The 15,353-nt window shown below is 52.6% G+C and overlaps 1 protein-coding gene across 1 annotated transcript in view; it reads left to right on the forward strand.

Annotated features, from left to right (window-relative positions):
* Positions 1-15,353, forward strand: part of ADAMTS14 (ADAM metallopeptidase with thrombospondin type 1 motif 14) — a 97,695-nt gene that overhangs the window by 75,336 nt on the left and 7,006 nt on the right. Inside the window, exons 14-21 of the mRNA XM_004280777.4 lie at positions 120-243; positions 1,228-1,308; positions 4,738-4,901; positions 7,724-7,892; positions 8,341-8,473; positions 10,322-10,529; positions 13,353-13,482; positions 13,591-13,701. Coding sequence (XP_004280825.1) covers positions 120-243; positions 1,228-1,308; positions 4,738-4,901; positions 7,724-7,892; positions 8,341-8,473; positions 10,322-10,529; positions 13,353-13,482; positions 13,591-13,701 — 1,120 coding nt within the window. The remainder of the gene's footprint in view (positions 1-119; positions 244-1,227; positions 1,309-4,737; positions 4,902-7,723; positions 7,893-8,340; positions 8,474-10,321; positions 10,530-13,352; positions 13,483-13,590; positions 13,702-15,353) is intronic.

Here is a 15,353-nt window from a genome sequence, read left to right on the forward strand (position 1 = left end):
CAGTCCAGGGTCCTCTCCTGTCAGGGCCTGGGGACTGAGGAGGGGGCCAGGGGCTGCCGACCTGGGGATGGTGGGGGGGCATGGAAGCCTCTTCCCGCTGACCCCGTCTCTGGCTTCAGCCCGTCGGCTGTGACAAGGAGGTGGGGTCCATGAAGGCAGATGACAAGTGTGGGGTCTGTGGCGGCGACAACTCCCACTGCAGGACTGTGAAGGGGACTCTGGGCAAGGCCTCCAAGCAGGCAGGTGAGCAGGTTAGGGCTGGGGGACGACCAGGAGGGGCTGGGGTTCTGGCCCAGCTAGCGTCCCTAGAGCCCGAACCATCCCTTAAGTGGGCCCTCCCTCCTTGAGCCGGGCCCCAGTTCTGGTGTGGTGGGGGGGGGGGGCGCCCTGGAGCCTGTCTCAGACCACAGCTGCCCCCGGCTGTGGTTCCTCATTTTCCAGGCGTGCTGCGCCTGCACTTGGGCTCAGGAGCTCAGAAGCATTTCCTGCTTGGCACTGTGTTGTCCTAGGAACTCAGCCATCTCTTTGGCCTGGGGCTGTTAGTGGGAATGAGGGTCCAGACAGATCTGTAGATGAGGCCCAGGCTGGACTGGTAATTTCCTTTTTGCTCTTCTCTCTCACTTTTTTTTTTTTTTTTTTTTTTTTAACTGAAGTGCTTCCTGCTTTGAACTCCTGGTGCCTTAGAGTTCCTTGACTTCCCTCCCCACCTCCAATCTGGCCACACTTGCTATTGAATATTAGTCCTTTACACTTTAGTATGAACTAGATTCATTTCCCCTTGGGGCGTGTTTCACCTTTGCCGTGCCTCTCCTCATTGGGGGAAAGTTGATTGCTCTGAGAAAGGTTAGTTTTCAGGCCTCGGGTTGGGAGGATCACGGGGGCCCCCCATGCTGGATCTTCATGGCCTATTTCATCAAGATTCCTACAGTGGCTTAAAGTGTGAGAAGAAAGAGGGGAGGGAAAGTCAGGAGAGAAAAGGAGGGTCAAGAAAGTGGCAGATAATAGGAACTAACACACACACAGAGCCCAGTAGTATTTATAGAGCATCTTAAGCGATATGAACTGCGATCCTCTCAGCACCTTATGGAGAAGGGCCCATTCCTATTTTACAGACAAAGAAACTGAGGTTCCTGGGTATCTGTGAGGAGAGGGGGTGATGGGGGATGCTGGCAGTGGGGCTACCAGCTCAGGATGCTCATGGTTTTTCTGGATCTTCCTCTGTGGCAGGAGCTCTCAAGCTGGTGCAGATCCCAGCAGGTGCCAGGCACATCCAGGTTGAGGAGCTGGAGAAGGTCCCCCACCACATTGGTGAGTGCCAGGGTGCCAGGAGATGGGCAGCCAGGCCCTGGGACCTGCCCTCGGGTGTGGGGGGAGCTGGGAGGGCAGAGGAGAGGATTCTAATGCAGAGGGCATTTCATGAGTTCGAATAATGGGAGAGAACCCTTTTTTTTTTCGGTATGCGGGCCTCTTACTGTCGTGGCCTCTTCTGTTGCGGAGCACAGACTCCGGATGCGCAGGCTCAGCGGCCATGGCTCATGGGCCCAGCTGCTCCGCGGCATGTGGGATCTTCCCAGACCGGGGCACGAACCCGTGTCCCCTGCATCGGCAGGCGGACTCTCAACCACTGCACCACCAGGGAAGCCTGAGAGAACCCTTTTTTATTGATTGATTGATTTTTATTCATGTTGAAATGGGAACCTGCTCCATGGTTCAAATATCAGAAGGTATGAAAGAAGATCCAGTGAAGATTCCCCCCCAGCCCACAGCCCCCATGGGCAGATTTCTTTGGGGGGGTGATGAAAATGTTCCGGCGTTAGACAGTGATGATGATTGCAGTCACTGAATTGCATAGTTTGAAAGGCAGAATGGTTTGGTATGTGAATTAATCTCAATTTAAAACACGTAAGCATGGTTTGGCGGAGGCTCCTGGCGAGCAGGTGGGCAGAAGGCCGCTGCCCGCACGCTGGGCTGTGGCTGGGTTCCCCCACACTCGTCTGTGCTCAGGCTCCTTACTGAGGGCATGTGGGCTGTGATGTCACTGGGCCTCACCATGTCACAGAGGCCGCTCTTACCCACTGTGCCCACCAAGTCACCCTGCTTGTCACCAGCTCGTCATAAGCACGAACCCAGAACCTAACATCTCTGGGCAAGCTTGTATATTACAAAAGTGCTGACTTTTCATATTTTTAGGTTATTATTAAAATAATACAAAACATTTTTAAAGTCTCCTAGAGAACTTGCACTCCCTGGAGAATACATCTGCATTAGCACAGCTGTAAAAATTCCTAACCTGCTCTGGAGGGCACCTGAGTGTAGTCCAAGCAGGCATAAGGCACAAGGGGAAACTGATGCGCAAAGTGGCTTGTGGGCCCTCTGTGTGCCCTCATTCACTTGCGGGGTGAGCCAGTCTGGGCCTGGGTCTCCCATCTTCTACCCCGTGCCCCTGCCAACTGCACCTCTGCACAGGGGGTGTGAGACGGGAGGGCTTTGGCTTGGCCGCCTCCCTGCCCACTTGCCTGTCTGGCTGTGGAGAATTACGCCTGCACAGGGACAAGGAGAGAAGGTCATTTACCCCTGGAAGAGGATGGTTGCTTACAGACACTCCTCCTACTGCACCCCTACAGATGATTCCATAATGTCAGCAGCCCCTTGGGCCCCTGGCCAGCCCCTTCCACCCACGGCCCCCCAACCCCGCTCAGATGTCCAGCCCTTCCAAGGAGCTAGATGGGCTTGTAGGCAGCAGATGGGCTTCCCTCGAGGTCGGGGCAGAGGCTCCTAGCACCTGTGGCAGGCTCTGGGCAGGCACACTTGCTGTGTGTTTATGGGGTGAGGGTTAGAGCTCTCCGGGAGCCTGGGGGAGAGGGAAGCAGCACTGAGACCTGTCATCAGCACAGGTTGTGTGATTACACGTGTGTGAGATCCGCAGCGGCCCTGGTGTAAACGTGCAGAGTGTGTATGTGGGAGTGAGTGTGTGTGTGCCCGTGTGTGTGCACACGCGCGCTAACAGGGTATGTACTCTCTGGAGAAGCCCGGGACAGGTGGCAGCCTTGGCAGTGAAGGCCGAGGCCCTGGTCCAAATGTGTGAGGCGCTCCTGGAATTCGGGGTCACGGACTCTGAAAGGAAGTGAAGGGAAGACAAGCCGTGCTGTTAATACCCACCGTGTGGGGGGCTTTGAGCTGGCGCTTTTCATTCGTTATCTCGTCGGAGCCTCATGATAACCCTCTTGTTATCCCATTTTTGCAGTTGAGGAAATTGAGGCTCCGAGAAGTTAAGAGTTGCTGGAGGTACCGAGTGGGTCAGTGGTAGGACCTGGGCTCAGAGCTGGTAGGAGGTGGTGGAGATTCCAGCCCACCACCCCCAGGAAGGCGGGGGGTACATCCAGGGACCGGGGACAGCAGTGGTCGTGAGCTGCAGAGGCAGACAAGGGCCTGAGGAGATGCTCAGCTCTAGCCTGGAGGGTCTGGTGATTCTGGGGGCTGGCAGAGATCAGGTTGCGGGAAAGGAGGGGGCGTCTCTCTTCCCACTCAGCAGGGAGGCTGGCCCTCCGGAGAGCTGGGCTACCAGCCTCTGTGTGTCCAGGACAAACCCTTGCCCCTCTCAGGGCCTCTGATTCCCCATCTGGATTAATAACAGCACCAACCTCAGGATGCGTGTGAGGACCCCACTGAGGCGGGAGCAGAGTAAACAGCATGTGGTTCATCCCTGGATCCTTAGCTCTTATAATTACACCAGGTGGGGACACCCCGGGGCTCCAGAGCCTTTGCCAGCCCCACCTGGCTGGGGGCTCGGGTCCCACGGTGCAGCCATTCTCTGACCCCTGATGCCTCCAGGGTGGATGAGGCTGTAACTCGGGGGCCTTTGCTGGGGTGTCTGCAGCTACACACCTTCCACCCGCCGGTCACCCAGCGCCTTTCAGTTACAAGTTGTGTTACTCGCTGACTGGGACTTTAAGGGGGAAAAATGAACAGATATTTTTTATACTCCGGCTCTGTGCCAGGCGCTGTGCTGGGCCAAGGACACTGAGATGGAGGAGGTACACTGACAGGCTATGGGAGAGACAGGATATCTGTAATTGCAACAGTGCTAAAAGTCAGGGGCTGATTTGATGACAGTAATAGTGCCTACCATTTATTAAGTGCCAACTGCATGCCATGCACTCTGCCTAGTTCTTTATATATATGAACTCCTTTGATTGTCCCAAGAGCCCCATGGCAGGGTAGGTGGGCAAGGGATACTGCAATTATCCTCATGGGGCAGCAGCCCTATGAGCTAGGTAGAATTACCATTCCCATTTTACAGATGGTAAAACTGAGGCAGCACAGGGAGGCTAAGTAACTTTCCCAGATCAGTCTGGCTCCAGAGCCTGTACTCTTAGCCTCTATGCTCTGCTGTCAAAGTTGTAGGGAGGGCAAATCCCTGAGGACTGGACAATCAAAGTAGGCTTCCTGGAGGAGGGGAGACTTGTGCTGAGCCTTAAATGTGGGTGGAGATTAGTCGGGCAGGAAGAAGGGGAGACAAAGTGAGAGGAATGGTGTGTACCAGGGTCCAGAGGCAGGGGTGCTATGTGGGGGCAGTGGGATGATCCATCGGACTGGAGAAAGGCTCAGGTGGGAAGGAGTGACAGGTGGGCAGGGAGCCCCTAGGGGCCCACTGGGACGGCCTTGAAACCCCTGAGGTGTGGCTGGTACTCCTGTGGAGGGGAATAGAAATCTGTGTGACCCTCTCCCCATGGCCAGCGGTGAAGAACCAGGTCACAGGCAGCTTCATCCTCAACCCCAAGGGCAAGGAACCCACGAGCCGGACCTTCACTGCAATGGGCCTGGAGTGGGAGTACGCGGTGGAGGACGCCAAGGAGAGCCTCAAGACCAGTGGGCCCCTGCCGGAAGCCATTGCCGTCCTGGTGAGTCCCCACCCTGCATGGTGGCCCCTGCCCCTCATCCCCGCTTGCTGCCCCAGCCCAATCCCCTAGCTCACCGTCTCTGCTGCTGAGCCAACGCAGGCCTGGTGGAAATCCTCCTGTTCTGGTGTCTTCAGGAGCCTGGGCAAGGCCAAGATGCCCTCTGTGCTTCGAGGCTGGGAGGATGGCAAGTGAGGAGGAAAAAAGAAATGGTTGTGTCACTGTCTGATCAGAGATGCCCCACACAGGGTGTCTATTCTCCTTAACACGGGGTCAGAAATAGGGCCCAGGAGGAGCTGGAGGGACCTGGGTTGGTTCCCCCATCGTTCTGCCATCATCCAGTATCCAGTTGCATTATGGCTTTGCCAGCAAGTGAGTCCAGGAGTCCAGTGGCCTGTGGCCCAGGAGTGCCGTCTGGCACTGCCAGCCTCCTGAGAGGGGGATGGGGCCACTGTCCCAGCTGAGGCCCACCTCTGCCCACACCCCCTCTTCCTAGACCGTAAGCCAGGGCTTATGGAGCAGGGATTGTTAACTCAGGACACCAGACCGGGAGGGGCTCTATTGGCACCGGCTGGTGGCAGGGAGACCTTCTACAGGCTTTGTTCCTGGTGCTACCCTCATTAGTCAGGGAGGTCCTAGAGGGCAGGGTCTGAAGCCTATTGATGTCAGCATATTAATTCAATCCAGCGTGCGCTTCCTACTCACCCTATATTTGTTGTCCACCCGTACACCCATGGCTGATTAATTTTCAACGAGAGTACCAAGACCATTCAGTGGGAAAAGAAGAATCTCTTCAACTAATGGTGCTGGGACAACTGGATATGCACATGCAGAAGAATGAAGTTGAACCCCTGCCTCACACCGTATACCAAAATCAGCTCAAGATAGATCAAAGCCCCAAGTACAAGAGCTAAAACCATAGAACTCTTGGAGAATAGAGAGGGATAAATCTCATGATCTCGGATTCTTAGATATGATACCAAAAGCATGAGCAACAACAACAAAAAAGAGAGAAATTGGTCTTCATGGAAATTGAAAGCTTTTGTACATCAAAAAAGACGTTTTGAAGAAAGTGAGAAGATAACCTGAACAGACTGGGAGAAAATATTGGCAATCCTATATGTGATAAGAGTCTCTATTGTAGACCATCTTCTAGAGTCAGGCAGTGTGGGTGCTCTGGTGAGCAGGACAGACCAGCAGACATGGTTCCTGCCTTCATTGGAACTTAGGTGTGTGGGAAGGAGAATCACCGATGGGCACACAGGCTGTTCTCAGGCCTGGCACACAGTAGCTGCTTAGCTTGAGTTGTTTTTTTTTTTTAAAAAATCTTTATTAGAGTATAATTGCTTTACAGTGGTGTGTCAGTTTCTGCTTTATAACAGAGTGAATCAGTTATACATATACATATGTCCCCACATCTCTTCCCTCTCGCATCTCCCTCCCTCCTACCTTCCCTATCCCACCCCTCTAGGTGGTCACAAAGCACCAGCTGATCTCCCTGTGCTCCCTGTGGCTGCTTCCCACTAGCTATCTATTTTACATCTGGTAGTGTATATATGTCCATGTCACTCTCTCACTTTGTCCCAGCTTACCCTTCCCCCTCCCCACATCCTCAAGTCCATTCTCTAGTAGGTCTGCGTCTTGATTCCCATCTTGCCCCTAGGTTCTTCTGACCATTTTCTTTTTTAGATTCCATATATATGTGTTAGCATACAGTATTTGTTTTTCTCTTTCTGACTTACACTTCACTCTGTATGACAGTCTCTAGGTCCATCCACCTCACTACAAATAACTCAATTTCATTTCTTTTTATGGCTGAGTAATATTCCATTATATATTTGTGCCACATCTTCTTTATCCATTCACCCGATGATGGACACTTAGGTTGCTTCCATGTCCTGGCTATTGTAAATAGAGCTGCAATGAACATTTTGGTACATGACTCTTTTTGAATTATGGTTTTCTCAGGGCATATGCCCAGTAGTGGGATTGCTGGGTCGTATGGTAGTTCTATTTTTAGTTTTTTAAGGAATCTCCATACTGCTCTCCATAGTGGCTGTATCAATTTACATTCCCACCAAGAGTGCAAGAGTGTTCCCTTTTCTCCACACCCTCTCCAGCATTTATTGTTTGTAGATTTTTTTTTTTCTGTTTTGGAGTTTATATTATTTTGCTGTTGTTATTTTTAAACATCTTTATTGGAGTATAATTGCTTTACAGTGGTGTGTTAGTTTCTGCTTTATAACAAAGTGAATCAGTTATACATACACATATGTTCCCATATCTCTTCCCTCTTGAGTCTCCCTCCCTCCCACCCTCCCTATCCCACCCCTCTAGGTGGTCACAGAGCACCAGCTGATCTCCCTGTGCCATGCGGCTGCTTCCCACTAGCTGTCTATTTTACGTTTGGTAGTGTATATATGATGATGGCTATTCTGACCGGTGTGAGATGATATCTCATTGTAGTTTTGGTTTGCGTTTCTCTAATGATTAATGATGTTGAGCATTCTTTCATGTGTTTGTTGGAAATCTGTATATCTTCTTTGGAGAAATGTCTATTTAGGTCTTCTGCCCACTTTTGGATTGGGTTGTTTGTTTTTTTGATATTGAGCTGCATGCGTTGGTTGTATTAGCCTCAGTTTTGCCATGTGGCTACAGGTCTGAAAGGCCTCGCCAGTGCGTGCTCAGTGCTGCCCCCTCCTGGCTCTCACTGGTTCTGCTTCTGACCCCACATCCTCCCCTTTGACCCCTCCTCCCCGGTCTCCCTATGCTGGCCTTGCTTCCCTGCTCTCCAGTCCTTTGCCACCTCGTCTGTCTCCCTTCAGGTGCTCCCCCCAGCTGAGGGTGGCCCCCGCAGCAGCCTGGCCTACAAGTACGTCATCCACGAGGACCTGCTGCCCCTTATCGGGAGCAACAACGTGCTCCTGGAGGAGACGGACACCTACGAGTGGGCACTCAAGAACTGGGCACCCTGCACCAAGGCCTGCGGAGGAGGTACTCGCTTGCCTGACTGCAGACGCCTTGTGGGAGGAGCGGGAGGGGTCGGGGGCCTGACATCGTCTCCACTTGGCATGTCCCCGGCTCGTGCCTCAGTTTCTCCTTGAAGGTCTCTGGGGTGTGGCAGGGTGCCTGGGCAGGGCCTTGGGGCTGGGCTGGGGGTGCTAGAGCAGTATCCGGGGCAGGTCCTCTGCCCTGTAAGGGCTCACCAGCTGCGCGCAGAGACAGCAGCCCACGTCCCCACCTGTGCTATACCAGTGACACCTGAGATGGGCTGGTCAAGGAAGGCTTCTTCAGAAAGTGACTTGGGGATGGCAAGATGCAAAGGCACAGAGGGAGGGGGGATTGGCTGCAGTCTCTCCAGAGCTCACTGTCCCTGAGGCTCTGGGCAGGACAGTGGGGGCCTGGTGAGACTGACCCCCACGGCAGGCTGTCCTCCCTTCAGGGATCCAGTTCACCAAGTACGGCTGCCGGCGCCGACGAGACCACCACATGGTCCAGCGGCACCTGTGCGACCACAGGAAGAGGCCCAAGCCCATCCGCCGGCGCTGCAACCAGCACCCGTGTGCCCAGCCTGCGTGAGTGCTTTCTGGGGGAGGGACAAGAAGCTGACAGCAGACCCTCTCTCTGCCCTGACGTCAGGACGAGGGGCGGGTGAGCCTGCTTCCGCCAGCGCTGGAGGGTGGAGGCACGTAGCCCCCGCAGCCGGGACTTCTTGAGCAGAGAGCACCCACACGCCAGCCTCTGCCCATGGCCCGCGCGGCCTTCCTTGCCCGTCCATCCCCTCTGGGATTTCTGCATTAACTTTCACTCCCAGAAGGAGGAAGATGCTGCCTTTGTTCTGCTCCTCCCAGGATTATTTTACAGATGGGGAAGCTGAGGCCCGATCTGGGGACACAGCTTTCCCTCAGTGATCCAGGGGGTCCATGCAGGTGAAGAGGATTTCAGTGTTTCCAGGCCCTAGGCCAGGACGCTGTCTACCAGTTCCTCCCTGCCCAGTCATGTGGGGCCCAGGGATGCGGTCTGGCCTTTCAGCGCCCAGCTGTGGTCTAGCCCTGATTGGGATTCCCTGGCCTGAGGACACAGGCTCTTTTTGAGCCCAAGGTCATGTTCTTGGGGTTACTTGGAGGTGGCTTTGGGGAGAGGAGAGAGCTATAATCTGTGGAGGATCGATGTCTGGTCTCTGGGCCTGTTGCCCAGCTCGTCCTCAGCCCCAGCAGGCTTCTCTAGTGGCCCCCAGGTAGGGCCGAGGGTGGCTGGCCAGTAGGAAACCATGAAGAGCTGAGTCCATCCTCCTGCCTCCCAGGAGTCCTCCCAGGGTTGGGGGGTTCCAACTCGGCCTTGCTGATCCACAGCAGCTCTGCTCCCACAGGGTAGAGGGACCTCAGAGCCAGGGCGGGAGCTGCTGACCGGTGCTAGAGGCTGCCATGGCCTCCCTGTGCCCGGCCCAGGCCACGATCCCCAGCCCCCTGGCTCTCCATGGTTCTTTTTTATGTATTACTTTTTATTCAGGCCACTTTGCCCACAAACATCTGTGATCACAGAGCATGCGGGGCTAACTCTTCCATGACCCCTGGCAGGTTACCCCACCCCGGCTTGTCTCCTTATCTGTAAAATGTCAAATGAAGTTTCGGGGCTTTTTGTTTTGTTTGTTAAGGGAAGGGGTTGGCTAAAGCCGTCGTTTACTAAATGATGCCTCAGGAAACAGAGGGGAGTGGGAGTTGGGGGCTGCCCCTCCCTCCACCCCACCAGAGCAGTTTTGCTTTTGTCTAACTCTTCCAGTGGGCGCCTGCTTAAGATGCTGCTGGAAGTTGCTCTATGGCTAAAAGACGCTTGGAGACTAGCGGCTTAGCTGATCAGCACCAAAGCTCTGCAGGCACTGACGGTGATGATAATAGTGCCTGCACTTATGACATGCCTACTGCATGCCGTGCACTCTGCCATGTGCTTTACATATACAGGTCCTTTAATTGTCCCAAGAGCCCCATGGTAGGGGCTTCTACTCTGCAAGCTGTGATTTTCATCTGTTTGTGCCCGGCTGAATGTCAGCACCTAGGACAGTGCCTGCACATGCTAGACACGCAAATATTCATGAAGTGTTGAAAGAATCCTGATGTAAAGATGGGGTAACTGAGGCTTAGAGGGGTTAATAGCTTGTCCAAGGACCTGCAGGGTGTCAGGATTTAAATATGCATTATACCCATTTTTCAGATGAGGAAACAGAGGAGAGAATACGTGACCTCCCTAAGGCCACACGCCTGACAGCTGCAGAGCCACGTGGGTGGCTGGCTTGGCCCCCAAGCATTCTGAAGCCCAAACCATCTCTGTGGCTCCTGCCTTTGGTGGTTCAGGGAGTGGGAGTGGCCTTGGGAGGAAGTGTCCCATAGTCCTGCCTTTCCTCCACCTTTCTCCCTGTCTGTCTCCAGGTGGATGACGGAGGAGTGGGGCACCTGCAGCCGGAGTTGTGGGAAGCTGGGGGTGCAGACTCGGGGAGTGCAGTGCCTGCTGCCCCTCCCCAACGGTACCCACAAGGCCATGCCGGCCAAGGCCTGCCCCGGGGACCGGCCCGAGGCCCGCCGGCCCTGCCACCGCGTGCCCTGTCCAGCCCAGTGGCGGACGGGAGCCTGGTCCCAGGTGAGCTGTCCTCAGGGCGTGGGAGGGGCTGGGCCGACAGGCGCCTTCCTTGCAAAGTCAAGGAAGAGGAGGGTCTGGGTGGAGGAGCTGCAGAGAGATCTGGCGCTCCCTGCAGGCCGAGTGTTTCTGGCTGAATCCCTCTCCCCACATCTGATCTGATTTTTCTCAAAACTAAGTCCAACGGTATGCTGGGCCATGGTTTTGGGCTTGGCCTTTATATCCATTCACTATCAGCTTTGACCTTCACAGAGTTAGGAGGCCTGGGCTAATATCCCTGTGTTACAGATGAGCAAATTGTAAGACACTCTTGTATTAAGAAATATTTACTGGGACTCCCCTGGATGTCCAGTGGTTAAGACTCGGCACTTCCACTGCAGGGCGCACGGGTTCAATCCCTGGTCGGGAAACTAAGGTGCCAAGTACGTTCCAGGCACACTGTACTAAGAATGCCTGGAACCCACTACCAACCAGACAGACCTGATTCTTGTCCTCATGGTGCTTACAGTCTAGTGAGGGAGACATAAGAGACAAGTACCAATAACAAAAGCATTTACAGGTTGCAGTTGGAGCTGAGCAGAAGTAAACAGGGTAACATATCAGGGAGGGCCTCTCTGAGGAGGTGACATTCGAGCTGAGACCTGAGATGTGAGCCATATGAAGACCCTGAGACAAGAACAACCTTGCCATGTTCCAGAAACCTAAAGGACATTGGGACTGGCGCTTAATGAGAGGGGCAGGGCTTACACGACATCTTTGGAGAGTGGGCAGGGGGTCAAATCCTGCAGGGCTTTATGAGGCGTTAGAGTTATTCTAAGAGCAGTGGGAAACTTGAAAGGTTTTAACGTGTATGTCACCAGCTCTGATTTCAGGTTTAAAGATCACTCTGGCAGCTCTGTAGCAAGTTCATTGCTGGGAGGCCAGGGAAGAAAAAGGCAAACAGTAAGAAGGTTGTGGAATAGTCCAGGGGCCACAGGGAAGTTTTTTCAAGTTTGGGGTTTTTTCTTAAAAACGCGTTTGATATGAACCTTGAAGACATTATGTAGAGTGAAATAAGCCAGACACAAAAGGACAAATACTGTAGGATTCCACTTATGTGAGACACCTAGAGCAGCCAGATTCACAGAGCGAGAAAGTAGAAGTGTGGTTGCCAGGGACCAGCGGGGGGGGGAATGGGAAGTGAATGTTTAATGGGCACAGAGTTTCAGTTTGGGAAGAAGAAACCGTTCTAGAGATGGATGGTGGCGATGGTTACACAGTAATGTGAAAGTACTTAGTGCCACTGAACTGTACACTTAAAAATGGTTATGATGTAAATTTGATGATCTGTATATTTGATTACAATTTTTAAAACCTCATTCGATCATGGAAGTAAGCACAATGATGTTTATTGTAATAACAGAATATCAGGAAATATTCTAAATATCTATCCATAGGAAATTGGACCCCCCCCCCCCAAAAAACCCCATGGTCTATTCATGTAATAAAATACTATACAGCAAGAAAAATGAATAAGCTTGAACTGTACTCATCAATATAGATAACCCGCAGAAAAATAGGTGAGAAAAAGCACTGAAGTATGAAGAAAGTAGCCCTACCAATGGGGATACCAATTACTTAAAGTTTAAAAAGGCACAACACGGTATTTGAAAATGTGCCAGAATACTGATCTACTAAAGTTGCGAGTGGGGGTGTTTGAACAGGCGTTCATGACCAACTTCCTCATACCTTCCTGTAGGCTTGAAATATTGCATAATACAGAGTATTTTAAAGAACTAAAAATCCCCACACAACCTGTGCAGATTTTATATTCTTCTCCATAATATATAGCTTTATTTGTTTGAATATAAACCAGAAAGACCGCTGATCCATAAAGGGCCCCTTACGTAAAACAGAGAGGTGACAGCTGGTGGGAGATAGTTGCCCCTGTAAGATGGGCAGAGCATTCCAGAGCTATTGCTGTTTGTAATTATTCCTCCTGGGAAGATGAGCCGTCTTTGTCCCACTGTTCTGTGTGGCATGTGACCCTTGTGTCTCCCTTGCTCATCACCTGCCCTGGCATGAGAAGTGGACCTTTGCAAGTCCTTCCCATCCCGCTAGGAGAGGCTGTGCTCAGTGCCTACAAACCCAGTGACCTGGTCACGTGGGGCACCCTTGCTCTTCCTGAAGCCACTCCACCCCTTTATCAGAGTATGTGGGTTCCAGGGCGTGATGTGTGTGGCAGCCCTTTCAAATGGCCTTCTGTTCCTTGTACCCACACCTTTTCCTCTTAGAGAAGAAGACACTTTTGAGCATGTCTCTACAAGCTGAGTGTTGGAAACAAAGTCATTGAATGTCAGAGCTAGAGGGGTCCATGGCGACCCCATCACCCAGCTCTCTCAGCTTAGCCGTTGTTACAGTCTGGGTTCCTACATCCCCTTAACAAGGTATCATCAAGTGCATGGACCTGCCTCAGGTCCCTTGGGCTAGTGGATGGCGGCAGGGTGATACACAAAATATTTAAGGACGCAGGCACAGGCCAGACAGAGTGAACACAAGCAGTAGTGCCGGAATGGGGTCCCACAGGCCCCCTCCAGATGGTGGGAAGGTTCAGGGGGTTCCAAGATCAGGGCAGTGGCTCTTTCCCACCTGGTACAGGAGTATTTGACAGTTGCTGTGCTGTCCTGGAGAGGCTGTTGAGAGCAGTCCTTGCATGTCCCTCTGGTCCAGCAGAGACTTGGCACCCTTCTCTGTCCCCTTTCTGTCCTGGGCACTGGCTGGACTGCAGAGCTCACCGCCTCCTTCCACTGTCTCTCCACACCCCTCGCTCCTGTCTCCCCACGGCAGTGCTCCGTCACTTGCGGAGAGGGCGTCCAGCTGCGGCAGGTGGTGTGCCGGGCCAACGCCAGCAGTCTGGGGCAGTGTGAGGGGGACAAGCCGGACACGGTCCAGGTCTGCAGTCTGCCCGCCTGCGGAGGTGAGCCGGGTAGGATGGGGGTCCAGCCCAGCTCCTCTGGCCTAGACCTGAGGCCCAGCTTGGCTGGCTTCCCAGCCCAAATACTAGAGCTGCTTTTCCCCCTCACAGAAAATCTCCAGAATTCCACAGTGGGGGCTGACGTCCGGGAACTTGTGACCCCAGACGGGGAGTGGGTGCCACAGTCGGGGCCCCTAGATCCCATCAACAAGATATCATCAAGTAAGTGTATCTCTGGACCCCACCCCCTCCCCATTCTTCCAGTGTTCACGGCATCGTGGGCATGGGCCGTGCAGTGGAGTGGACCCAGCTTCCCGTCTGTCCACGTGACCTTAGCCTCTTGGAGCCTTGGATTCCTCAGCTGTGAGGTGGGGATGATGCTTATATTGGTCCATGACTCCTTATCTGCAGTTCCAAAATATTGAAAGCTGCAAGTGTCCCCCTAAATTTGGTGCAGACGCACTGGGAAGCAAAATCTGAACTGAGCTAACGAGAGATTAGTTATTCTTTTGCTACGGAAACATTGCCGTATTTGGTTGCAAGGTGACCTCCAGTCTCCACTGGGGACATTAATGTAAATACACTGAATGTTACTCTTCTAACCTCAGAAGTTCTGAATTATGAACCGTATCTGGTTCCAGGATTTTTGGATGAGCAGTTGTAGTTCTGAGCTCTCTTTATAGGGCTGTTGAGAGAATTAAATGAGATAATGCATGCATTCCTGCTTAGCAGTCAGCCAACAGCAAATATAGTAGCAGCCATTTCTCTCTGCTTCATGATCAGGAGCCCAGCAGCTCACCCTCTCATCTTTCCATCCATCCACCCATCCATCTAACCACCCTTCCATCCATTAATAAATATTAACTAAGCACCTACTATATACCAGGCTCTATGTTCTGTGCTTCCTTCCTAGGTTCCTTCTCTGTTTCCCTTTCTTACCTTCCCAAGGACCAGGGTCTGACAAGATGAGTAGCAGAAAGATCCCAGACCCAAACTCCTAGTTAGAGGATCAGTTGGCTGTGTGACCTTGTACAAATTCGTGAAACTCTCTGAGCTCAGCACCCTCATCTGTAAAATAGTGGGGTCTGATTAAATGTCCTCAAAGGAACTTCTGGCTCCAGTCTTGCTGCTGTTCTGCTCCTGTGCTGAGGCTCAGGCTGTTCAAGTGCTTGGGTTTCCTTTCCTTTTCCTCTGGGAGCAAAGGGGAGCTCTGATTCTGACCCTAGAATTCTAGCGCCATCTAGAGGCCACTGGCTTTCCATTTTCTCTAGTCTCTCTCCTGTTCCCCTAAGCCAGCACCCTACCTTTTCTCTCTTCTCTTTCTCTCCCCCTCCTCTCCTCTTCCCTGTCCCCCTCCTTTTCTCTTTCCCTGGAAAGATTAATAGAAAGCAAAGCTCCTGCCTTCACATCGTCTGGAGAGACCTACCTGAAGTTATCACAGAAATGCAAAAACATTTTTAGATGACATTTGAACAAAAGCAAACAAAACTAATATAATGAGCACCCCTCTATGCCAGGAACTTTACAAATGCTACTTACAATAATAATATTATTATTCATTGGTAAATGTCAGCATTATCCCCATTTCACAGAAGAAACTGAGTGTTGGACAGTTTAAATGACTTGCCCAAAGCCTTGCAGCTTTTTAGTGATAGAGCCTTGATCGGAACCTAGATCTGCTTGACTCCAAATTTGTTGGTGGGGGGCTTACTGTTCCAAATGCGTGCTCACCAGGGGCAGGACGTTTAAGCTGCTCGTCACAGTGTGAGTAACCCGGGCATCTGCCTGGCCCCGGCCAGAGTGGCACGGATTCCTTTGGGTTGATTGGGAGGTGGTGAGGGCGGGAGGTGAGGGCCGAGTGGGAGTTGTAACCT

The sequence above is a fragment of the Orcinus orca genome, chromosome 14 (genome assembly GCF_937001465.1).
Source record: "Orcinus orca chromosome 14, mOrcOrc1.1, whole genome shotgun sequence".
Classification (NCBI taxonomy): domain Eukaryota; kingdom Metazoa; phylum Chordata; class Mammalia; order Artiodactyla; family Delphinidae; genus Orcinus; species Orcinus orca.